This window comes from Spermophilus citellus, assembly GCF_964194105.1.
Source record: "Spermophilus citellus genome assembly, chromosome: 4".
Classification (NCBI taxonomy): Eukaryota; Metazoa; Chordata; class Mammalia; order Rodentia; family Sciuridae; genus Spermophilus; species Spermophilus citellus.
Window position 1 is genome coordinate 68,175,246 of NC_138185.1, and position 26,202 is coordinate 68,201,447.

Sequence of the window (26,202 nt, forward strand, 5' to 3'; positions counted from 1 at the left end):
TTTCAGGGCGGAGTTACGTTTCTTTGGCGCCGGTGGAGTTTGTGCTGGTGTAGAGCGCAATCCTGCTGACAAACGGAGTAGGTTGGGAAGGAACGGATCGCTACACAGTGACTGCAGGTCTGAGGCGAGTCGCCCTCCAAGCCTGCGGCCGTCTGGCTGGGAGGCGGCTATTTATTTTTCTAGTGTGGCCGAGGGGCGAGGGCCCCTCCGGGGGTTCTGCTCTGGTACTACAGTCCCAGGCGAGCAGGATAGCCTCCTGTGCTCACCCTGGGTGGCTGCCGGCCTTCTCAGAACGGAAGGCGCCCGCCTCCTTCTACACCGGGGCACAGGTGTCCGCTGCCATGGCTTTTCCACTTCGGCCGGACGCCCCTGAGCTTCCTGACTTTTCCATGCTCAAGAGGCTGGCTCGAGACCAACTCATCTATCTGCTGGAGCAGGTCAGTGCCCGTCACCCTCAGCATCCATGGTTTAGCACTCACATGACGCGTACTTCTTTGTTTCTGAGTCCGTTCGATCTTGTTGTTGTCCTTGAAGCTTCTGCGTCAGGTCCAAAATGAAGCAGACAGCAAAGAAAACCCAGGGTAGAATGAGCTGCTTGAGATCTGACCAAAGAATTAATGGATTTTTTTTTTAACAGTTAAGGGAGATAATGCTTGTCCAGGCATCATTGGGATGGAAAGACATCTTTGTCATTAAAAGATCTTAAGCACGAGGAGACAGATAAAACACAAAGTACTACACGCAGGGTATCAGGTGGTAAACCGATGATAGACTGCTTGAAGTTCAGAATAAGCACTCATCTAGGTTGGATGATCTAGGAGTTTTGCGGAGCTAGGGTGTAAAAAATAAACATATTTTCTTTTTTTTTTTAAGAGAGAGTGAGAGAGGGGAGAGAGAGAGAGAGAGAGAGAGAAAAAGAGAGAGAGAGAGAGAGAGAGAGAGAATTTTTAATATTTATTTTTTAGTTCTCGGCGGACACAACATCTTTGTTGGTATATGGTGCTGAGGATCAAACCCAGGCCGCATGCATGCCAGGCCAGCGCGCTACCACTTGAGCCACATCCCCAGCCCCCTAAACATATTTTCTTTAGAGACTGAAGATTATTCTCCAGGCAGATGGACTGGTAGGAGCAATGCTGAGGAACCAGGGAAGGGCAAAGCATGTCAAGAAAATGGAGATATCAGATGGTAGACTGAACCCTTCCCCATCCTATTTGTGGCATGAACAATACTTGATAATGATTCTAATAGCAATGTGTGGGATGGGGTAAATGGGCAACAGAATGCCAGTTAAGTGACCATAGATCAGATTGACCCACATGAAGTAATAAAGACCCACATGAAGTTGGAGGCAATGGAATGAGGGAGAAATGATGGATTTGTAAGTCATGGTGAAAGAAGACTGAAAGAGTTACTGATGATTAGTTGTAAATAATGATGGAGAAGTAAAGTTGACTGAGATTTTTAACCTGGATTATTAGGGAAATAATGCTGCTACTATAACTGTAACAAATTACTTGTTTAATTATATAGTTATTTGGGTTTTTTTCCCAAACTGTATCCAGCTTTTTTAAAGATATTTTTCATAAACAATCATAGTACTTCAAGCAAGATATGGGCAGACAATAGTTAACAGTATATAACAGCTTTAAAATTCCCTTCTTGGTTGGACTACCAAAATCAGAAAACCACTATAAAACCCAATGAAATCTTCATACGATGCGCTAATAGAGAAAGTTTAGAGTGAGGGTTGACATTCCACATTTAGCATGTTGCTTAACAACTTTTCATGAGCCAGCCCTGAATTTCAGGAAATAAAATGAAAATGGTAAAAATTATTGATTTGAAGATCCACAATGTAGAAAAGGAACTGCTGCTCTTCTGAGGGACACTGTTCTCAATGATGTCACTGGAAAGACCCGATTGCCCGATACACTGGTAAAACCAAGTGTTGGGAATCAGGTCCAACAGATCTGAGTTTAGGGGAGTTAAGTCTATGCAGGTGGCAGAAAGGGAGAGAAGGACATAAAGATGAATTTAAGTTTTTCCATACCATGAGGCATTTGTGCCAAGGTGACTAAGTGTGCCAACATCAGGGAGTCCCTCCTCTTGGGACTCTCAAAACTAGCAGGGAAAGGTGTTTTCCCCCACAGCAATCCAGCTTTGGAGACATTCTGCTAGTGATGTTTGCTCCTTCCCTCCAAAACAATAATGAGGGGCTGGGGATGTGGCTCAAGTGGTAGCGCGCTCGCCCGGCGTGCGTGCAGCCCGGGTTCGATCCTCAGCACCACGTACAAACAAAGATGTTGTGTCTGCCGAAAAACTAAAAAAAATAAATAAATATTAAAAATTCTCTTTCTCTCTCTCTTTCACTCTCTCTTAAAAAAAAACAATAATGAAGTGTTCTGTGTGCTAACAACATAGCTTTAACAAAAAAAAAAAAGTAGGGCTGGGATTGTGTCTCAGCAGTAGAGCGGTAGAGCGCTCAGCGGTAGAGCGCTCGTCTAGCATTTGCAAGGTCCTGGGTTCGATTCTCAGTTCCACATGAAAATAAATAAACAAAATAAAGGTATTGTGTCCAACTACTTCTAAAAAGTATTTTTTTTTAAAAATTTAAAAATCTGCATTTTTATAAAATTTGATAAAAAATAGTATTTCAAACTGTACAGTACACAGTTATCAAAAATGAACACACTTCACTTGGCATAGTCAGCTTCAGCTTTCTGTGCCTTGTCTGTTTTGGCGTCTCCATTTTCTGCATTATTCCCATCCTTGGTGGTGTCAGCTTTTCCCTTTTTCCCTTTGGGTACCTTCTCTCCCTTCTTTGCAGAGGCCTTTATATGATTGGGCTCTGGCTTTGGAGAAGTAGGTTTCGCAGACAACCTTGCAGATCTTCTGTGACTTTATCTCCTTTAGCATCCCCTTCAGCCTTTCTCTTGGGCACGGTGGCAGCTGCAAAGGGACGAAGGCGCTGGATGCAATGGTGCAGCGGTGTGAGGCTTTGATTAGTTCAGGGGTTGTTCTTGCCTCTTCTTCACACTGCTCTGTGTTTTTTTGGTTTGTTTATTTATTTTTTTTTTGGTGGAGCTGGGGATTGAATCCAGGGCCTTGTGCATGTGAGGCAAGCACTCTACCAATTGAGCTATATCCCCCAGCCCTAGTTATTTGTTTAATATCTTGTTTGCCACTGGATTGGAAGGTCCTCAAGGACCTAGCTTAGAGTCAAGCATATAGCATGTGCTTAATGAATATTCATTTTATGAACATTGAATGGAAATTTAAAAACACATAGAAAGAAGAACGAGTTTGGTGGTCAAAGCTGATTCTTTTAGATTTGGATGGGGTGAAGTTATGGAGTTTAGTATGTAACATTTGGCAGATAGAAATGTAGAGCTGCATTTCCATCATGAGGGCTGGGAGACAGGAGAAAACCTCAAGACATCTGGGACTGAATTTTATTTTGCTTTTGTATGCCCCATAGTGCTAGCACAGTGATTTGCCCTCACTCATTGTTGAGTAAAAGATTCAACAAATGTCTGAGGAATTGAAAAGAGGTGCTAATTAAAGCCATTAGTTCAGGTGAGATCTACATGAGAGAACAGAGACCAAGGATAGAGACTTGTAAGTGGGGGGAGTCCACATAGTGACTCAACATGGCCAGAGTGGATCTCCATGAGCTAATGCCCTCCTCAAACTAACTTCTGATTCACTTCTTGTTAATGGGCACTGCTGTTTGGCTGGATCATAATCATCTTTGACTATCCTTCCCACTAACACTTAAGTGAATTGATTGCTGAATCCTATGGCTATTTCCTTGCACATAACCTTGTAGTGCAGGGCTTTTCACTTGCTAGACAAGCACTCTACCATTGAGCTATAATTCCAGCACTTCTTATTTTATCGTGACATAGGATCTTGCCAAATTGTCCAACTAGCCTCAATGTTGCAATCCTTCTGCCTAATCCTCCCAAGTAGCTGGGATTACAGACATGTGCCACCAAATCCAACTACATATTTTTTAAAAATAATGATCATAAAATAGTTTGCATATTATAGAAAATGTGGAAGATAAAGAAAAATATTTAAAAAAACTTATAATCCCATCACCAGATATAAGCAGTGTTAATAATGCTAATTTCTTTCAGGTATATTAAAAACCTAAATTACATATTCCATGTAGCTCTTAACGTATTTTTATTCATGGCACTACCAGCTTAAAGCAGGTCTTCATTCGTTGTCACATGCTTGGCTGCTTAGTCTGGCATTAACTTCCTAAAAGGACTCACCTGTTTTTCTCACATCTCAATCCATTTTATCCATAGTTACTAGATTCTTTTTTTTTTTTTAAAGAGAGAGAGAATTTTTAATATTTATTATTTTTTGGGTTTCGGCTGACACAACATCTTTGTTTGTATGTGGTGCTGAGGATCGAACCCCGGGCCGCACGCATGCCAGGCAAGCGGGCTACCGCTTGAGCCACATCCCCAGCCCAGTTACTAGATTCTTATGATTAAAATTTCTAACCAATTGGGATGCTTCAGTGCAAAAGTTTCCTGTTATCACTGATCCATAAAGGATTGTGTCATAACCTGCTATTGAAGCCCTTTATGTTCCATTCTAGGCAACTGTTTCAGTATTATTCCTTACCATTATCCTACATAATGATTTCTGAAGCTTGGTTCTGTTGACATTCTGGGCTGGATAGTTCTGTGTTGTAGGACTTGTCCTATTCATTGTAGAATGCTTAGCAGCACCTCTGTTCTTACCTGTATGATGCCAATAACACCCTCTACTTGAAGGCAGGCAACCAAAACTGTCTCTGGACATTGTCAAATGTCTCTTTGGTGGGGCAGAATCATCCCTGATTGAGAACTTATACCTTCCATGTACCTTATCAGCCCAATTGAATTGTTTTGTTCTTCCCTTAACATTCAGTTTATTCTCTGTTCCTGGCCTTTGCTGGATTGCCTTTTTGTTTTTGTTGTTTGTTTACTTTTTGTTTTTTGGTACTGGGGATAGGACCCAGGGGTGCTTTACCACTGAGCCACATCCCCAGCATTTTTAATTCTTCATTTTGAGACAAGGTCTCACTAAGTTGCTGAGGCAGGCCTTGAACTTGCAATCCTTCTGCCTCAGGCTCCCAAGTTGCTGGGATTATAGGTGTGCACCATTGCACCTGGCTGGATTGCCCTCTTAGGACAACTTCCAAACCATTTGTCAAGACCTAGTTGAGAGGAAACTTCCAGTGACTTCCTCCTCCCTGTCACTGACCGAGACTTCTCCTTCCTCTTCATCAGGAGTACAGGAGTCAGATGACAGAAATTGTGGGTGGGTGAGTGAGAAGGTGACAGGGCAAACACTGTCCTCATTTTCTAAGTTCTGTGTTGAACATGTGTTATTTTTGTAATTAGAAGAAAAATTCTACTTGAAAAGGTAGTTAGTAATTAGTTGAGGGGATTGCAGAAAGCAGGGTGGAGTTTTGTTGTATTTGGCTTTGGTCAGCAGGACACCAACCTTGTTGGGAGACAGAGTGGAGGAGGCAATGATGCAGATCAAAACCAGTAGACAGCAAGATGGTTGAGTGACAAGGAGTTGATCTGAGAAAGAAAATGGAATATCTTTTCAGAATAGTTGAATATACAGAAAAATATTACCTGGATATAAATAACAAATGAGATGTTTAGCTAGATGATACCTACTGCCCTTCCAACTCAGAGACCATCTGTGTTTCTGTTAAATGGGTGGCTGGATGAATTCTCAACAGAAGGGGCTTGTGTGACCTATGAGTAACCTGACATACTGTGTTTCCTTCAGCTTCCTGGAAAAAAGGATTTGTTCATTGAGGCAGATCTTATGAGCCCTTTGGATCGAATTGCCAATGTGTCCATACTGAAGGTACTGTCCCTTTTCCAAGGAGGCTCTTTCCCCTCTTTGCTGTCTTTCCTCTTTAAGCAGTTTTTCTTTCGATGAACAATACAAATTTCGATGAACAATACAAATTCACCCTGCTCTTACAGGGTGAAGATAGGGTAAGCTGATTTGGGGTAGTTGAATTAGGCTGACACAAGAATTGATATTTTGGTTGTGTTGTTTTATATGTTCTATTTTTGTTTTTTCTATTGACAGTTTGAGGAAGGTTTAGGGGGACAGTTGTCAGGGGAGTATTTTGATTCCAAGAATTAACATAAATAGGAAGCCCTTAATAAGTCCCCTGTCTTTCTATCATGCTTTGTGCTTTTCAAGCACTTTTACGTTCATTGTCTTGTTGGATTCTTCCTGTAGCAACATGAAGTAGACAAGCTGTACAAGGTGGAGAACAAGCCAGCTCTCAGCTCCAACGAACAGTGAGTGTCTGCAAATGTGTCTCACTTCCAAGTTAGGAGATCCCACCATACACAGTGGTACATGCCTATAATCCCAATGACTCTGGAGGCTGAGGCAGGAGTATCACAAGCTGGAGACCAGTCTTAGCAACTTAATGAGACCCTGTCTCAAAATAAAAAAAGGATTGAGGATATTGTTAGCACATTTGCCTTTGACTGTCTTTGCCCTTGGTCTGGCACCATGGTATCTATGATATGATTCACTTTCCTGAATTTTTATAATTTCATGCTTAGATTATTGTTTAGCCTCTTAATGAGTCTTCCTTTGTGCAGTTTTTCCCACTCTTGTTCTTTTCCCTCTCTAATACATATCACTATTTTATAACTAGACTGATTCCTCTCCCAAAAATAATTTTTAAAAAAGTTTTTTAGTTGTAGATGGACACAACACCTTTATTTATTTATTTTATGTGGTGCTGGGGATCAAACCCAGTGCCTTATGCATGCTAGGCAAGCACTCTACCACTGAGCCTCAATCTCAGCACTTCCCCAAAATAATTTTTACTGTGCTCTTTCAAGAACCTTCCAGGCTTCCCATTATTTACATTATAGTCCAAATTGTACATCACAGATTCTAAGGCTGTCATTAGTGTGGACTTACATGCTGTCTGTCCAGCCTTTTTTCTCATGTGTCCCCTTTAAGCTTCTGTTGACACATGCTTCCACACACACCATGCTCTCTGCATGTGCCTTCATCTTTTTAACCACTCCATTTGTTTGCCTGAAATTTTTTTTCTTTCTTTCTTTCTTTTTTTTTTTTTCTTTCTTTTTTAGTACTGGATAACAAATCCAGGGGCACTTAGCCACTGAGCAACATCCAATGCTCTTTTTAAAAATTTTTTATTTTGAGACATCCTGGTAAATTTCTCAGATTTGACCTGGAACTTGCGATCCTCCTGCCTCAGCCTTCCGAGTAGCTGAAGTTATAGATTTGCATCATTGTGTCCAGCTTACTCAGATTCTTCTAAATCGCTGTCACCAACTTCATGATTTATCTTCACCATTTTTTTTTCATCTTTTCTCTTATAGATTGTGCTTCTTGGTCAGACCTCGCATCAAGAATATGCGCTATATTGCCAGTGAGTGTGCCATGGTACTATGTGTAACCAAGACGTAGGAAAGAGTGGGCAAGATTGAAGGGCCCGTCAGTGAGGACCCTTTAATAGGAAGAGACTCTTATGAGTTGGCCCCGGCACTTGTAGAGAATATCTCCTTCCTTGTTTTTGGTCTAATACATGGCCCATGGCTTTCTGGGCTGGATTCTTTTTCTTTGTAGATCTTGTCAATGCTGACAAATTGGCTGGCCGAACTCGAAAATACAAAGTGATCTTCAGCCCTCAGAAGGTGAGTGTGGATCCTAGTAAGAGTGGGATGTGATATCAAACAAGGTGACAACTGGGTGAGTAAGGGGCTAGTGCTGCTGTCTCCCCCAAATCAAATTATGTGTGATTGAACCAATTAACTGCCACTGTCCTGAATGTATCCATGATTGTTAGGCAGAGGGTCTATCATCAAACTGTCCCAAATAGAATATTGTGGAGTTGTGAGAGGTGGCCTCTATTATATAGATTTCTTTAAATGAAAATCTTTACATTTTTTTTTAAAGAGAGAGAATTTTAATATTTATTTTTTAGTTTTTTTTTTTTAGGTGGACACAACATCTTTGTTTGTATGTGGTATGTGGTGCTGAGGATCGAACCCGGGCCACACACATGCCAGGCGAGCACGCTACCGCGTGAGCCAAATCCCCAGCCCAAATCTTTACATTTTTGAAATAGAACCTGCTATATATCTCTGCTAACAGAATCCTGTATCATAATGTTTCTAATGTTATGGCTTCTCTCTATTATGGTTCAAAATATTGTGACCTTCTTCTTATATCCCTTTAATGATAACTATAATAAATCACCAATCCCCCCACTCCCATATGTTGATCCAACCCAAGGTATGTGGCCTTGGTTACTAGAACCACACCACCATTTTTTTGGCAGTGCTGTGGATTGAACCCAGGGCCTCACATGCTAGGCAGGCACTGAGCTAATCCATCCCTTTATATTTTTATATTTTTATTTTGAGACAGGGCTTTGCCCAGTTTCTTGTGATCATCCTGTCTTGGCCTTCTGAGTAGATGGTATTACAGTTGTATAGGTATACACCACCATGTCCAGCTCACCTTTTTTTTGATACTGAGGACTGAATGCAGCAGCAGTTGACTCTGAGCTATACCCCAGTCTTGTTAATTGCTGAGGCTTGCCATGAACTTTCTATCCTCCTGTCTCCTAAATTGCTGGGATTACAGGCATGTTCCACTGCACTCAGGTTCCCTTTTCTTTTTAAAAAAATTTTTATAATAATTGTACATATTAACCAGGTGCACTGGTGCATGCTGGTAGTCCCAGCTATTAGCTGATGCAAGGAAATCACTTGAGCCCAGGAGTTTGAAGTCAGCTTGAGCAATATAGTGAGATTCTGTCTCAAAATAAAACAACAGCAACAGTGATAACAAGAAAGAAACAATTGTACACTGGAGGGAGAAAGCCTTCTCTTACATAGGGAAGGACCCTAAAATACCATCTTATTTTACCCTAACTTTGAGCAACTGAGAGAACCTTGCCCCATGCTCACATGGTGAGTTACTATAGCCAAACTGGTTTCCTTCAATAATTGTAGTGTTTAAAGGTCCATCATAATATTTCTATTTCTTGATTCCGTTGAATTCCCATCCCACTGCACATCAGCTAGGTGCCTTGTAGATGTGTCCCCAATCTCAGTGTTTGGCAGGAATGATATTCCAGGCCTTTACATTGTCAGCTATAGGCCTAAGAAGCTCTACCAAGTAGTGCATGCCACACTTAGAGCAGGTTGAAACAAGTTGAAAGGACAGGGTTTTATTTCTTCTTAGTTTTTCTAAGAGTTCTAGAGAAAATTGAAGCTGTAGCTAAGACTGAAGATTGTGAAGCCAGGCTATCTGGGTGTGAATCTTTATTTTTAGCATTTGTTACCTGCATGATCTTGGATAAGGTACTTAACTCCTTTGTGTTCAGTTTCTTTATCTTTCAAATGGAATTGATAATGTTACCCCATCTCCCACGCCCATTAACCAAGGGGCACTTTACCACTGAGCCACATCCTCAGCTCTTTTTATTTTTTATTTTGAGACAGGATCTTGCTAAGTTGTTTAGGACCTTGCTAAATTGCTGAGGCTGGCCTCGAACTTGGAATCCTCCCACCTCAGCCTTCTGACTTTGTGGAATTACTATATGATAGTGCACACCTGACTAGTACTTCTTTTAATTTAAGTGAGATGATTTTCAGAAAATAAATGAAAAATCCTGTGGAATTATATTTCTGTATGGTTTTCTCATCACATAAGAGGAATAAGAAGAAAGAGCCACAGATGTTCCTTGAAGGTTCTTTGAAAATGGATCGAGCAGTCTGACAAATAATTAGTCTGCCTATCAAGTGTATATAGTAACACTATTATCAGGGCAGGAAATTATTAAATAAGACGACAACCTATAAGAATTATAAGTTTGGGCTGGGATTGTGGCTCAGCGGTAGAGCGCTCGCCTAGTACGGGTGCGACTCAGGTTTGGTTCTCAGCACCACATAAAAATAAAGGCATTGTGTTGTGTCCATCTACAAAAAAAAAAAAAAAAGATTCATTTTCTCTCTCTCTCTCTCTCTCTCTCTCAAAAAAAAAAAAAGAATCACAGGTTAATTTTGAATGTTATTAAAGGAGCCATGGTCAATAATTTTTAGTGTTTGGGGTCTTATAAAACTCCCTCCACTTTTTTTTCTCCAAATTATACTTTTATTTGTATTAACATGGAATAGAACAAGTTAGTAATAGTTTCAAATAAGTCTTCAAGCAGGCATGAAGCATATACCTATAATTCAAAAGGCTGAGATAGGAGGATTGGAGATTTGAGGCTAGACTTGGCACTTAGTTCTTGCCTATGTCCTGTGCAGGTGAGGGAAAGGGTTCCTCTATGAGGGATGGGCTGGCTGAGAAATAAAAGCTAGAAAGGTAGTACTATGAAATAACCACAGGACACAGAAATATAGGTTCAGAATGGGGGCAGTGATGGGCCATGACAAGACGGGTATAGCTTCTGACAAAAAACAGCCCATTGCCCGGTTTATTTATATCTGAACAGATCAAAGAGATTGGATAGAAAGTTCTTCGCCAGGGCTGGGGTTTTAGCTCAGTGGTAGAGTGCATGCCTTGCATGTGTGAGTCACTGGGTTCGATCCTCAGCAATACATAAAAATAAATAAATTAAATAAAGGTATTGTGTCCATCTGCAACTAAAAAAAAAAAATTAAAAGAAAAAAATAAAGAAAGAAAGTTCTTTGCCAAAAACAGGATAAAGGAGGGGCAGAAAGGTTTTGCTCAGTTCCTAATGGGTCATGTCCATCTCTGGTGCTGTATGGGACCTCCTGGCAGAGCTGAGGGGGAGTTCACATGTAATGGGGTGGTCTTAATGGTGGGATTGCCACTATAAGTTCCCAATTACCAAATCTACTCCCTCAGTGGCTTCAATGCTGGAAATCCTCATGCATTTTATGGGTGGCTTCACACACTTAGTGAAATCCTGTCTCAAAAATAAAATAAAAAGTACTGGGAGTGTCATTGATAGAGCACCCTTGGGTTCAATCCCTAGTATTATCACCAATTAAAAAAAAAAAGTCTCCAAATTACACAGAAAAACAAAATTGGTATTTTTGTGAATATTCTTCATTTAACACCCTATCAAAACTTTTAGGCCAGACTCGGTGGCACATGCCTGTAATCCCAGTGGCTGGGGAGGCTGAGGCAGGAGGATTGTGAGTTCAAAGCTAGCCTAAGCAACTTAGGCCTTAAGCAACTCAGTGAGACCCTGTCTCTAAATAAAATACAAAAAAAGGCCTGAGGATGTGGTTCAGTGGTTAAGTGTCCCTGAGTTCAATCCTTGGTACAATAAAAAAAAAAAAAAAAAAGTTTTATATCTCTTCCTCAGTAGTTGTTAGGAAATGGGGCATCTCTGTCTCTTTTTGAGTCTGCCTTTGTTAGTGACTAGGATAGGCAAATTTCAGATTGGGCTCTGAATTTCAGTAGTTAGCGCTAAAAGTTAAAAGCAAGACTGGATTTAGCTTACTGGCAGAAATGAGTTAGAGATGAATAAGGTTCTTTTGTGTAACAGTGAAATAAGGAGCACATAGCATGAATCTTTACCTCATGGAGCTATCATGAGGTTGAAGACAGAAGGTCCTTGTAAAATACAAAGAACAAGACCTAGTACATGTTAAGTGCTTAATCTCAATCAGCTATTATTAGTGTCATCATCGTCTGATGTGGATACCCTCTGTATTCTTCTCTTTTATCTCCAAGTTTTTACCCTTTACCCACTTGTCTCAAAGGAAGAAGAGACGCTGGCCCTTTCTGAGATCAGCTGAGCTGTTTCAGCTAAGTGCTGGCCACATCCATGCCTGCCTTTTCCATTATCTTACTTCATCAGCTAGATTCTCTTCTGTCTTCCCTGTCAACCCTTTCTAAACACCTACCCCACTCTGCCTCTTCTGCCAAGCCTGGGATTGCCTTTTTTTCATGGCTAGACTTCTGTGCAGAATGATCTGCTGTCAGGCTTCTGCTTCTTCACCTCCATCTTTACCCACTTGTCTTAGTGGTCAAATGCAGTTCGTTCGTTCTCTCTCTCTCTCTCTCTCTCTCTCTCTCTCTCTCTCTCGTACTAGGGTTTAAATCCAGGAAAGCTTTACCACTGAGCTACATCCCCAACATTTTTCTTTCTTTTTTTTTTTTTTTTAATTTTGAGACAGCAAAGCTAAGTTGTGATCCTCCTGTCTCAGCCTCCCAAGTGATTGGGGTTACAGGTGTGTGCCACTGTATCCAGCAGTGGTGTCTCTTTGATGCTCATCCTCCGGCATTTGACACCCTATCTTCCTTGAAGTGTTAGCTGTCCTGCTGTTAGTGGTGCTGTTAGTGGTGCTCCTGCCAAAATGTTTTTGTTTGTTTGTTTTGTTTGTTTTTGTTTTTTGGTAGTACTGGGGTTTGCCTTGTACACAAGAGGCAAGTGCTCTATCACTGAGCTTTTTGAATTTTTATTTTGAGATAGGTTCTCGCTGAGTTGGCAAGGCTGACCTGGGATTTGTGATCCTCCTGCCTCAGCCTCCTGAGAAAGCCAGGAGCCAGATTTCATTAGAACGCCAGATTCCTGAGCTGGAATTATAGGTGTGCACCACTATGCCAGGCATCACATGATTTTTAGAGCAATTTTATGCCAATATTCCCAGCTCTGTCTGTACAGCTCACCCCTCAAATACAACTGAAATACCTTCTTCTTTGTAAAACATTTCTAGTCTCTCAGGGAGGTAAAACAACAAGAAACAAACCCCAAATTGCTTAATATGTAAGTAAAATGGATGCGAAAGAAAGAAATGAAGTGTTGGCTGGATGATTCCAGTGGTCCATTCTAGAGAAGTATCTGAATTCTTTTGTCTTTTTACTGGGTTCAGTAATTTTTTTACCTCATTAATGACTGTCTTAGTCTATTTTCTGTTATTATAGTGAAATACCTGAGGCTGCGGAACTTATAAAGACAGAGATGTATTTGGGCTTAGGGTTCTGGAGGTCTGAGACTGATAGGCTTCTTCTAGTGATGGCTTTCTTCCTGATAGAATCCTGAGACAGTATAAGGCATCACATGTTAAAAGACAGGGGCTAACCACTGAGCTACATCCCAGCCTTTTTATTTTGAGACCTGGTCTTGCCAAATTGCGTAGGGTCTTGCTAAGGTGCTGAGGCTTTCTTTGAACTTGCAATCTGCCTCAGCCTCCAGAGTCACTGGGATTATAAGTGTCTCTCTCTCTTTTTATAAAGCCACCAGAAATCAATCATGAGAGCTCCACTCTGATGATTTTATCTAATTCTTGCTGCATCCCAAAGATCCAATTCTAAACACCATAGTTGGATTAAGTTTCCATACTCTTAATACCGTACAGTGGGGATTAAATATCAATCCAGAGGTCTGGGAGTATAGCTCAGCAGTAGAGTGCTTGCCTGGCATACACATGGCTCAGAGTTTAATCCTCAGTATCTCTCTCTCTCTCTCTCTCTCTCTCTCTCTCTCTCTCACACACACACACACACACACACACACACAAATCTACCTACCTACATACCTATGAACTCTTGGGGGTATAATCAGTCTCTCCCCAAACTGTAGCAGTGTTTATAGAGGAACTCCAGAGAAATGGAAGGAACAGGGCTGGGGATGTGGCTCAAGTGGTAGCGCGCTCGCCTGGCATGCATGCGGCCCGGGTTCAATCCTCAGCACCACATTCAAACAAAGATGTTGTGTCCATCGAAAACTAAAAAAAATAGATAAATATTAAAATTAAAAAAAAAAAAAAGAAATGGAAGGAACAGAAGAAAATTTTTACTCATTAATGTCCTTTTTTCTTTCAGTTTTATGCATGTGAGATGGTGCTTGAGGAAGAGGGAATCTATGGAGGTGAGAGGAGATGAATGTGAGTGGAAGGGGAGAGAGAACATGTAGAAGAAAGAAATCAGATTGTCATCCCTCTCCCAGCTGCTTCTTCTACTGGTGTTATTCCTGTTGGTTCAGTGGGAAGAGAGGCTCCGAGGATGGGAGTGGGAATAGGACCCCAACCAAGAACACTAGAGGCATGCCAATGCTTAGAGTTGGAAATGACCAGTTGCTGTATTCTCATCTTCCAAGACCTCCACCTCTGTGTAGTCTTCATTTCATTCTTTATGCAGCCTAGACCTGACCACATGCCTCCCTGCTGAAAATCCTGCAGTGTTCATTGAAAGCAAGATTCCTCAACAGTGTCTCCTCTGCTCTTATAGTAAACCTCTTCCTGTCCCTTCAGCTGCATCATGTGCTGCTCTTTTTCCCTGTCTTCTTTCCAGCCATGGGGACTTTATAAATGCTTTTCTTGTTGCCTAGTCTCTTCTCCACCCTTCAAATTTTTGCCCACACAAATTTATTTATTTGTTTGTTTGTTTGTTTGAGACAGGGTTTCACTGAGTTGCCCAGGCTGGCCTTGAACTTGCAATCTTCCTACCTTAGCCTCCTGAGTAGTGCCTACACTAATCTTACTCAAATTCTAAGTTTGAATATTGCCAATTCGAGGCCAGCCTCAGCAATTTAGTGAGAGCCTGCCTCAAAAAAAAAAAAAAAAAAAAAAAAAAAGAAAAGAAAGAAAGAAATGCAAAAAGGGCTTGGGATGTAGCTTCATGGTTAAACACCCCTGGGTTCAATCCCCAGTACCAAAAAAAAGGTTTACAAAATTCTAAGCTTGATTTTCACTTTTTTTTTTTTAAAATCAGGATTGAACCCAGGGGCACTTTTATCACTGAGCTACATTCCCAGCTCTTTTAATTTTTAATTTTGAGACTGGGTCTTGCTAGTTTGCTAAGGACCTCATTAAGTTCTCAAGGCTGCTCTCAACTTGAAATCCTTCTGCCTTCGCCTCTCCAATTACTGGGGTTATAACATGCACCTCTGTGCCTGGGTCTGATTGTCACTTTTATTTTGTAGGCAAGTCTTTTATTTACCCTTAGCTGTATTTAGATCCCTGAAATATTTATGGTCAAGGCTTGTTGTTTTGTGCTGGAAATTAAACCCAGAGCTTCTTGTATACTGATATGCACTGTACTACTGAGCTACCCCTAACTCAAGGCTTGGGATTTTATATCTCTGGAGCACAAAAATGTGTAATTAAGTAGCTTGTGTCATAGTTTGTTTGCTGCATTTCTCCTCAACCACATCGTAAACCACATCATAAGCTCTAGAAGACTGGGAGTGGGTCCATTTTGCTTCTGCTCTGTTTGGTGCTTAGCATTTTCCTATATATGTGTGGATTTCAGTAAATAACTTGCTGAATAGTGAATCAGTGAATCAGTGTTTTCTTAGCACTTGTGGTCAGCTCTCTAATAAAAGTCCACCACTTACAGTACTGTATTGTAGGCTACAGTGTACATGTCTCCTCTCATTACCAGTCTGTGGGCTCTTTAAAAGGGAGGAACTATTTTTTATTCCGTGATTCTCTAGTGCTACATGTAGTCTTGGCATGTGGCAGGCACTCAAATATTTGTTGCATGACTATGATAAATCATCATTTTAACATGGAGCTAAGTACCTTTTGCAGAAAGGCTGATGTCCTCTGTCCTCATAGATGTAAGCTGCGATGAATGGGCCTTCTCTTTGCTGCCTCTCGATGTGGATCTGCTGAGCATGGAACTGCCAGAATTTTTCAGGGACTATTTCCTGGTAAATGCCAGGCCCTTGATTCTTGGCACCAAGGAATTGGGACAAATATTGGGTCCAGTGAGCTAGAAATGCTGATTTAATCTTTGTCTAACTCATTATTTATCAAAGTGATAGTGATTTGGTGATTCATGGCTATCTATAGGTTGATCTGGATGGGACTTCCTTTGGGGTAAACAAAATGAACTCTTCCAAGCATTATCCAGACCCTGCCATACTGCTTGGGGACTTCTAGGATTAGCAGTTTTAAAGATGGGCCTGTTAGGTTGATTTGTGGTCCATACGAACCCTGTAGGAAGGAGATCAGCGTTGGACCAACACTGTGGCTCAGGCGTTGCACCTTCTCAGCACTCTCTATGGATCTTTTCCAAACTGCTATGGAGTTGGCAGATGTGCCAGGGTAAGAGCCCTAGTAGTACTTTTTCCCTATAGTCCCTTTTTCCCCTTGTTCTCTATCCTGTACCCAAAAAGGATTATCCATAGGCATGTGTGATATGAGGTATATTCTTACCTTGTTTTTATGTTCCAGAATAGTTTCCCAGAGAGGAGAATTTGTGTGGCTAACCGAAAGGCAAAAGGCAGGGCCTGAGTGTTGTATTCCTAAATCTTTTTTTGAATCTCAAGGGCAGGTTGACATTTGTTCTTCATTGGTATGGGGAGGGGCAGGGAAGGATAGGAACAGCTGAGAGTAGAATAGGTTCACATTGTTCATTATTAGCTCCTTTCTTGGGTGCAAGATGAAGTATCACATAGAAGAGGTTGGCTTTTATAGGTTTGGGGCTACAAACTTAATCAAAAAAATTGCAGTTCAGGGATAGTGCTGTAGCTCAGTGGTAGAGATTTTTTTGTAGGTAGGGATTTAAACACAAAATTGAGAATGTCTTGGTTTCTCACAGATGTCATATGAACTATGGAGGAAACTGGAGGAGGAGGAGGATAGTGAAACCAAAGGCCGAAGGCCAGAAATTGGTCATATCTTTCTCCTGGACAGAGGTAAATTATGCTCAGCACTTCTTGTATCTTTGGCCCCTTTAAGACACAGTAATAGGGGCTGGGGATGTGGCTCAAGTGGTAGCGCGCTTGCCAGGCATGCGTGTAGCCCGGGTTCGATCCTCAGCACCACATACAAACAAAGATGTTGTGTCTGCTGAAAACTAAAAAATAAATATTAAAAATTCTCGGGATTCCACCTCTTGGGTCCCCTTCTTCCTCCGGGAGAAGTCTTTTCTGCTGTCTTTTAATAAACTTCTACTTTCCACTCTGAAAAAAAAAAAAAATTCTAAAAAAAAAAAAAAAGACACAGTAATATATGGAAACTGTGGTGACAGAGTTAGGATCTAGAGTTAGGACTGTGAATTCCTATGTTGAATGGGAATTCCACTTGGGCCCTATGGTACTTGAGCTAATATTGAGCTGGATCAGAGGGGCCTACATGGTCAGGATCTTGGTTTCAGACATGGACTTTGTGACGGCACTTTGCTCCCAAGTGGTTTACGAGGGCCTGGTAGACGACACCTTCCGCATCAAATGTGGTAAGTGCCATCCATAGTCACAGTGGAAGTGGTCATCAACCTGTGGTGCCTCCCATAGTGGGGTAGGGATTATGGGAGAGACCTTCATTCTGTGTGCATTGCTGGGGTATCTTTATCAGCAGTTCAGGAAAGGGTAAGAGAAGGCCTCAGAGGGGATCCTAATAGCCCTTCCTTCTGTTCTCAAAGGAAGTGTGGACTTTGGCCCAGAAGTCACATCCTCTGACAAAAGCCTGAAGGTGCTACTCAATGCTGAGGACAAGGTGAGGGTGTGGGTACTAATAGTGGATTTACTTAGGGCCACTGCTTACACAAGGCTCAGGACTACCTCTGAGCCTTAGGTGGCTAAGGTCACAGGAGAGAGGGTTTCCCATTAGCTAAGAAGCATACTCAGAGCACAGGGTAGGTACTTGGCATCCACTTACTGATTCCAGCTCAGTAATTCTGAGCGTTCTTCCTGAACTATCATTTTCGTTCTTTCTTTTTTTTTTTAAGTATTTATTTTTTAGTTTTAGGTGGACACAATATCTTTATTTTATTTTTATGTGGTGCTGAGGATCGAACCAATGCCTCAAGTATGCTAGGCGAGCACTTAACCACTGAGCCACAACCCCAACCCTGAACTGCCATTTTTTTTTTTTTTTAATGGACAGAATGCCTTTATTTTATTTATTTATTTTCATGTGGTGCTGAGGATCGAACCCAGTGCCTCATGAGAACTAGGTAAGCGCTCTTCCACTGAGCTACAGCGCTAGCCCTGAACTGAAATTCAAAAAGTAGGAAGATACTATGTTCTGACAAAGTAAATTATTCGTTTTGTTCCCCTCACAGGTATTTAATGAGATTCGTAATGAGCACTTCTCCAATGTCTTTGGCTTCTTGAGCCAGAAGGCCCGGAACTTGCAGGCCCAGTATGATGTGAGGCTCTAAGCCCTGCTTCTCTGTTTTGTTTCCTTAGTGTCTCCTAAGGCTGCTGTCCTCTGGCTCTCTTTCTTCTGACAGAACCCCATTTCTTCTGGATGGGTAGCAACTGAGGGAGGGTGGTGGTTTCTCCTGAAATCAGAGGTATTGACTTTATGGGGATGTTCCCACAGCGCCGGAGAGGCATGGACATTAAGCAGATGAAGAACTTTGTGTCTCAGGAGCTCAAAGGACTGAAACAGGAGCATCGCCTGCTGAGCCTCCGTAGGTACCAGCATGGAGGTGCTAGGGGAAATGACTCGATATTCCCCAGGGTAATGCTGTGGAGGGGCCATTGCTACCCAGGAGGAGATCCCTGTGTGGCAAATAGTGGTCTCATTGGTATACAATGGGAAGAAGTACTTTGCCTGCAGAGGTTTTTATCATTTTGTATAATAAAGGCACTTCCATCTAGAACCAGGAATATGTCAGCTCCCTTTTTGTCCTCTGCAGATATTGGGGCCTGTGAATCTATCATGAAGAAGAAAACTAAGCAGGATTTCCAGGAGCTAATCAAGACTGAGCATGGTAACTACAACAGCCTGTTTTTATGCTACTTTTTGTGCCCCAGCTCCCTGTGAAAGATGATTTCTGGCTCCTTCCAGCTGATGCTGGCTGTGTGGAATGCTGATTCCTGCTAGAAGTCCTGGGGGTCCCTTAACCCACCCCAAGGATGGAGAAAGAGATGAGGAGACAGATGCCTGTTAGCATTGATGGCAACAGGTGAGCTGATCCCCAGTAATAGGCTTTCCTCTTATTACTCATAGCATTGCTAGAGGGGTTCAACATTCGGGAGAGCACCAACTACATTGAAGAACACATTGACCGGCAGGTGAGCAGCAAAGAGCTGGGGAGGCTGGGAATGGTGTTTAGAGGTGGGGTTGCTTAAGCAGAAGGAACTATTAGTATGCATTAAGAAACTTCAGTTCTTACCAGCTCTTTTTTTCTTGTGCAGGTGTCACCTATAGAAAGCCTTCGTCTCATGTGCCTTTTGTCCATCACTGAGAATGGTGAGCCCAAAAGATCAAAGATGAGAAGACAAGGCTTAGAAATATGCTTCAGGAAGAGAAGAAATAATTTTGAAAGACAAAGGCTAGGCTAGGTGGTGTATACCTGTAATCCCAGTTACGTGGAAGGCTTGAGGCAGGAGGATCACCAGTTCAAGGCTAGCCTGGGCAACTTAGGAATGCCCTGTCTCAAAGTTAAAAATAAATTTAAAAACCCGGACGTCATGGTGCACTCCAGTAATCCTAGTGGCTTGGGAGGCTGAGGCAGGAGGATTGCAAGTTCAAAGCCAGCCTCAGCACAAGTGAGGTGATAAGTAACTCAGCAAGACCCTGTTTCTAAATAAAATACAAAATAGGGCTGGGGATATGGCTCAGTGGTTGAGTACCCCTGAGTTCAATCCCCAACACCCCTGGAAATAAATAAATAAATAAATAGGGCTAGGCCTGTAACTCGGTGGTCAAGTCCCCCTGGGTTGAATCCCCAGTGCCCCCCCAAAAGTTTTTGTTTTGGTTGAATTATCACCAGGTTAAGGGCAATTTATTGTCCAGCCCTAACCAGGACCATCACAGAACAATGCCCTTCAGATCTTAGAATTGCAGAGGCGCAGAGCCAAGTGGCCTCTCTCATCATTCTATCTGACCATCTGTCTTTAATAAAGTTTCTATGATAAAAATATGTTCTAGAAAAAGGGGACAGCCAACTAATTTCATGAACATTTCCAAAAACCCAGATTATGCAACTTTTCATGACAGCTGTTTTTACTGTTGAAGTGTTCCAGTTGATCAATATTTTTTAAGGTTTTTCTTGCTTATTCTAAATTTCCTTTGTTGTAGTTGGAAGTCCATTTCTTATGTCTATTTAGAAAAGCATTTGAGACCATATTTTTGGAACTCATTTTTATATACTGTCTGTTTCTTAGTAGCTAGCTATAAAGCAGTTCAAGGAGAACTGGCTCTTAGCTGTGAAGAAATGTGTGAAAAAAGTCTCATCTCCTTTCTGCCACATTCTCTCACCACCAGCTACCATTAACATTAGTTCCAGTGTTTCCTCAGCACCGTTGTGGTTCAGAGCTCTTCCTAGAATGCCTAGAACCCAGACTTAATGTTTCAATAAGTAAGCTTAAATTTAGCAGAAATTTTACAGTTATATCCTGTGTAAGGTTAACATGATTTACTGCATCGTTTTTCCGATTAAAGTATTGGTTTGTTGGTGTGGCTCCACATCTCCAGAGTACCTCGGCTGACCTATTCTTATTTTCCTCTCCCTTAGGTTTGATCCCCAAGGATTACCGATCTCTGAAAACACAGTATCTGCAAGTAAGACCTGGAGAATGTATTCTATTTTTTTTTTTTTTAATGTTTGGAGAATGTATTCTTAAGGGAAGCTGGTATAAGGCAGTTGTCAGGCATTTTTGAAGGAGGCACAAGGAAAATATGGCCCCTTCCTTATTCCTATCCATTTGCATTCTAGCCTCCCTCTTAAAGGTATTAGGGAGAGTACCTTTTCAGCATACCCACACCCATCTTTGGTGGGCAGCCAGTGCAAAGAGAATTTATAAACAATTCAGCATTTGAACCCAGTGAGGAATTCTGTCTCCTGGAAATGTCCCTCACTTTAGCACCTTGTGAAGCATTGATTCACCTTGCTTTCCTGATCTTTTTCATGTGTAAAGCCTTTTCAACCATTTTTACCTCCATAGTTCCATGCTACTTCCTATTCCTCCTCTTTTGGTGTTGAGTTATTTCTGGTGTGAAAATCCTATACACAACAAAATGTGAGTTCTTTCAGGACAGACTTCAGGATGTGGCCGTGGAGTCCTCCCCTCATTTCTCTATTACTAGCAGGGACAGATTCAGTAAATAACTGATTTGAATTTTCTTCAGAGCTATGGCCCTGAGCATCTGCTCACCTTCTCTAATCTGCGGCGAGCTGGGCTCCTAACAGAGCAGGCCCCAGGGGACACTCTCACAGCAGTGGAGAGTAAAGTAAGCAAGCTGGTGACTGACAAGGCTGCAGGTGAGTAGGGAGCACAGATGACCCCTATCCCCTACCCCACCCTTGCTGATGTTCCCTCTTCTCTCAACAGGCAGAGCACCTGGGAGGGAACAAGGAGGGGGGAAGGAAGATGTGATTCTTTATTGCTATTGTCATTACTACTGCTACTTCTGCTAGTAAGAGCAGTTTCGATGCATTGAACACTTAGCATGTGGTAACCTCCTATGTATAATTTTCCATTTAATCCTCACAAAGATTCTGTGAGGTACATTTCCTTTCCCCCATTTTTACTGATGAGGAAACTGAGACTTAAAGAGATTTTATTGACTTGTTCAAGGTCAGTCAGGTTGGTTTAAATCCAAAGCCCAGACAACTTATCTGATAAACTAGGGTCACCCTATAGTCTGCATTTATAGGTGGCTGGTACCCTGTAGGAGGAGAAAACAGTGGATGGGAAGAGGTGTGCTGAGTGTCATGATCAGTTCCAGGGAACTGTAGATGAATGGCTTCAAGGGAAGTCTTCAGATGTATCCTGAATGGTGTCACCTACAGCAGTGTCATGAATCTATAGACCTTATATGGACCCTAGCACAGATTTTTTTTTTTTCCCCAGGAAAGATTACTGATGCCTTCAGTTCTCTGGCTAAGAGGAGCAATTTTCGGGCCATCAGCAAAAAGCTGAATTTGGTATGTGAAACAGGACTGCATGGCTGGTTATGGGGCGGGTTATGATTTAATTCCTTTGTGGAGTATAGTCCATAAAAACCTTTTTGGTGTTTCATTTTTATGAAGATCTTTTAGTATTAAGCATGAGCTTAATTTAATGAGACAGGAGACAAGATTCACTTAATAAGTATTTAACAAGCATCTGGGCTGGGGATGTGGCTCAAGCGGTAGCGCGCTTGCCTGGCATGCGCGAGACCCGGGTTCGATCCTCAGCACCACATACCAACAAAGATGTTGTGTCCGCCAAGAACTAAAACAAACAAACAAACAAACAAAAAAACCAAGCATCTGTCAGTGCTATAGGATAGTGGAAAGTATAGGTTCCTATGCTTCCTATGAAGGGGTTGAAGAGAAGGACTGGAGAGGAGAACCCTTCCCTTCAGAAATTCATTGCAGAGAGTTAGTGGATACTGAACATAAGTGTCATCTTGGTTATGGATTCCTTTTGGGGGGCCTGCTGCTGGTTCTCCCTTTAGTTGAAACAGGAATTATTGTTTGGGATTTGTTACTTTTATCTGATCCTTTAAAGGACTAGAGAACTGGGCTTCCACTTGCCTAATCAGTATCATTGCCTTCTAGATTCCACGCGTGGATGGAGAATATGATTTGAAAGTGCCCCGAGACATGGCTTATGTCTTCAGTGGTGCTTATGTGCCCCTGAGCTGCCGAATAATTGAGCAGGTGGGAACAAGCCACTCATATTTCACTCTCTGCTTTCTCTTATCCCTCGCCCATCCCAGCTTTTATTACTGAAGTAACTAGCAAGACACATGACAGTGGTACTATTTATTTGTGGACTTGAAACCAGTTTTTTGGTTTTTTTTTTTTAAATATTTATTTTTTAGTTGTAGTTGGACACAACTCCTTTATTTCACTTGTTTATTTTTGTATGTGGTGCTGAGGATCGAATCCAGGGTCTCGCATGTGCGAGGTGAGCGCTCTACCACTGAGTCACAGCCCCAGCCCCAAACCATTTTTTTAATATTTATCTTTTTATTTGTTTTTAGTTATAGGTGGACACAATGTCTTTATTTTTTACTTTATGTGGTGGTGAGGATAGAACCCAGTACCTCATGCATGTTAGGTGAGCTCTACCGCTGAGCCACAATCCCAGCCCTTGAAACCAGTTCTTATACCTTCCCAGGTGTTAGAGCGGCGAAGCTGGCAGGGTCTTGATGAGGTGGTACGGCTACTCAATTGCAGTGAGTTTGCATTCACAGGTGTGTGGCATTGCCAGGTGGGGCAGGGTGTCAGTAAGAGGTGGGCTCACACATCATGCAGTACTAGCATGTCAGTGAAGAGCTAAGTCTGGTCTGATCCTCACAGACATGACCAAGGAAGACAAGACTTCCAGTGAATCCCTGCGCCTTATCTTGGTGGTATTCCTGGGTGGCTGCACATTCTCTGAGATCTCAGCCCTTCGGTTCTTGGGCAAAGAGAAAGGTAAAAGAACAGAAAGTTGAGAACAGGCTAGCATGGGTCCTGAGGGAAAAAAGTGCCTTGCACAGGAAGCCTTTTCTCCTGGCCATGGTACCACTTGTTATAACCTTGCTGCAGGCTGCTATAACCATGAGCCCAATCTCGATAGGTTTGCAAGTTGTGGTATCCACCAGCTTGGTATTGATGTCTTTGTGTTTATAAACTGGTACACTGATTCATTGGGGATTGTGGAACTGGATGGGTCAATGTGGTTCCTGCTGGGAACCTGAGATCTCTTGTCACTTCTGCTGCTTTTGATTCCTTAGGGTACAGGTTCATTTTTCTGACAACAGCCATCACAAATAGTGCTCGCCTTATGGAGGCCATGAGTGAGGTGAAAGCCTGAAGCTTTTGAGGCCAACATTGAAGTCTTCCTTGGATGTAGGTGTTTGGTACCCAGCTGCTAACAAAGTATTCCCATTGGCCCTGCTGAGAGCTGGGGAATTTGGAATTTATTTGGGACCTACAGAACATATTTGACAACAATGTTCATATCCTGTGCCTGGGATATTCCTCTTTTTTGCTTATGAAGTAGAGTACATGCTGGTAAGATACAAGGGAGAAGAGGTAACCTTTGCTAAATCCTGTTTGAATATCATTGTAAATAAAGCCACTGCTCTCATACATAACATCCTGTAGTTCTGTATATTCACTTCTGTGTATATTAGTGAAAGCACAAGAAGAGCTGTCCTTGGGGTTTCATATGTTTTGTGGACAGAACTCTGTGATAGCTCTAGTCCTATTGCATTTTTCTTGGAAAAAAAAAAAATTACCTGTTCTGTACCAGAGTTTCCTCAACTGTAAAATAAGGAAGATGGATTAGGTGGTCAGCAAAAATTCTAAAATCTTTCTAATTCTAAAATTTTGTGATTCATTACATTTTCAAGAAAACAAATTTATTATTATTTTAACTTAAAAAGACACTTTAAGCTTTCTGTTTCTTATTGTAAAATGAAAGATTGTTACCCATTATAAAAGCTATTTCTGGCAACAGTAAATAGTACTCCTGTAAATGTCGCCAGTGCCCTTCTCACTGCTGATGCAATTGGCCTTTCTCTCTTTACCTTTTGAAAATTATAAACTATAACCACATATATTAGTGATCTCTTTTTAAAAAAAATATTTATTTTCTAGGTGTAGTTGGACACAATACCTTTATTTAATTTATTCATTTTTATGTGGTGCTGAGGATCAAACCCAAGGCCTTGCACGCACTAGGTGAGTGTGCTACTGCTGAGCCACAACCCCAGCCCCTAGTGATCTCTTTTCAGGCCTTTTCTAACTTGATCTCATTGGAAACTACCTCTTTCTCCTTGAAATTCTCTTAATTCAGCTCTCATGACACTCATTTTTGTTCTGCAATTTTTGTTGTCCATCTATCTCCTTTGATTACTTCTGTATGCCTGTCCCATTTATTGACATCTCTCTCTCTCCTTTATTGTGGCGATCTATTTCCAGATCTCAGGCTTTTGCTAAGCTTCACTCACACTAGTATTTCCTACCTGGTCATTTCACAAACTCTAAATGTCTAAAAGTTACAAATGGAACCTCTTGTCCACTCTTTAAAGCCCTAAATCAGGGCTGGGGATGTGGCTCAAGCGGTAGCGCGCTCACCTGGCATGCGTGCGGCCCGGGTTCGATCCTCAGCACCACATACAAACAAAGATGTTGTGTCCGCCAAAAAATAAATATTAAAATTCTCAAAAAATAAAAAATAAATAAATAAAGCCCTAAATCTGCTCTTCTTCCCATTTTTAATTGACATCATCTACTCAAATTTTGTTCATTTTTTGTAAAAGAAACTATCCTTGATATTACTGATTTTTCCCTTCTATCCCTCACATTTAGTCTGTCCCCTTGTCCTATTGATTCTTATTTCAAAATGTCTCTAGTTCATCCCCTCCTTACCATTTCCACAACAGAGGTCTTTATTGTTGTCTCTTGCTTGGGTTTTTGCAAGACTGTCTCTCCCAGTTGCTCTGCTTCCCATCTGTTCCCCTTTCACAGTGCTTCCACTTATCAAAAGAAAGTCAAAACGTGTAATTGAATTCTTTACTAGAAGAACAATAATGCTGTATCAGAGCACACTCTAAGGAGAAGACATGCATCAACTAGCTAGCTAGCATTTTTTTGTTTTGTTTTGGTTTTAGAGAGAGTGAGAGAGGAGAGAGAGAGAATTTTTAATATATATATATTTTTTTAGTTCTCGGCGGACACAACGTCTTTGTTGGTATGTGGTGCTGAGGATCGAACCCGGGCTGCACGCATGCCAGGCGAGCGCGCTACCGCTTGAGCCACATCCCCAGCCCGCTAGCTAGCATTTTCGATACTGGCCGGCATGGTGGCACAGGCCTGTAATCCCAGTGACATGGAAGCTGAGGCACAAGTTCAAGGCTAGTCTGGACAATTTAGCAAGATCCTGTCTTGAAATAAAAAATAAAAAGGGCTGGGTTGTAGCTCAGTGGTAGAGCACCCCTGGGTTCAATCACTAGTACCATGAGAAAAAAAAAAATCTTTTGACAGTCTTATGTCAGGTTCGTGGATAAGATCAGAGACACTGTTGACAGAGATGTTAGTTCACAGAAGGAATATGTGGTTTCAGAAGGATTCTATAGCCAAGTAAATAAACAGTGACAGTGCATTGTATTTGTGCTACAGAATAGTAACATTTGGTAGAAAAACAACATGGCCCTGTAATAGGGTCAGAATCACGGTATACACACAGTTTACGTGCTGAATATATTCTCTGAATAGACTTTGCAAAGGCTGTAAGACTTGTGGAGCTTCAAAGCTATATTATTAAGAACATCAGAGCAAAATTGCCTT

The 26,202-nt window shown here is 41.6% G+C and overlaps 1 protein-coding gene and 1 pseudogene across 4 annotated transcripts; one reads left to right on the top strand and one right to left on the bottom strand.

Moving 5' to 3' along the window:
• The first annotated feature begins 3 nt into the window (after positions 1 to 3).
• VPS33B (VPS33B late endosome and lysosome associated) lies at positions 4 to 24,005 on the top strand. 3 transcript variants are annotated; one of them, XM_081290868.1, is made up of 23 exons: positions 4 to 437; positions 5,815 to 5,895; positions 6,283 to 6,344; positions 7,413 to 7,462; positions 7,660 to 7,727; positions 13,852 to 13,897; positions 15,588 to 15,682; positions 15,975 to 16,079; positions 16,576 to 16,672; positions 17,134 to 17,211; positions 17,398 to 17,471; positions 18,097 to 18,126; positions 18,303 to 18,393; positions 18,622 to 18,696; positions 18,936 to 19,000; positions 19,124 to 19,178; positions 20,446 to 20,492; positions 21,060 to 21,192; positions 21,785 to 21,858; positions 22,477 to 22,578; positions 23,042 to 23,117; positions 23,224 to 23,340; positions 23,643 to 24,005. In XM_081290868.1, the coding sequence occupies exons 1-23, from the start codon at positions 342 to 344 to the stop codon at positions 23,720 to 23,722; spliced, it is 1,797 nt and encodes a 598-aa protein (XP_081146994.1). In that variant the 5' UTR covers positions 4 to 341; the 3' UTR covers positions 23,723 to 24,005. The 3 variants fall into 3 exon arrangements, with proteins under 3 accessions (XP_081146994.1, XP_081146993.1, XP_081146995.1); XM_081290867.1 differs by having other exon boundaries at positions 5 to 437; positions 18,040 to 18,126; XM_081290869.1 differs by lacking the exons at positions 4 to 437; positions 5,815 to 5,895 and having other exon boundaries at positions 6,326 to 6,344; positions 13,852 to 13,913; positions 18,040 to 18,126.
• Positions 2,614 to 4,886, bottom strand: LOC308647329 (non-histone chromosomal protein HMG-17-like; annotated as a pseudogene). The gene is made up of 2 exons: positions 4,880 to 4,886; positions 2,614 to 2,952 (listed from the first exon to the last, which is right to left on the bottom strand). The product of its transcript is annotated as a non-histone chromosomal protein HMG-17-like (transcript).
• Positions 24,006 to 26,202: the final 2,197 nt, after the last annotated feature.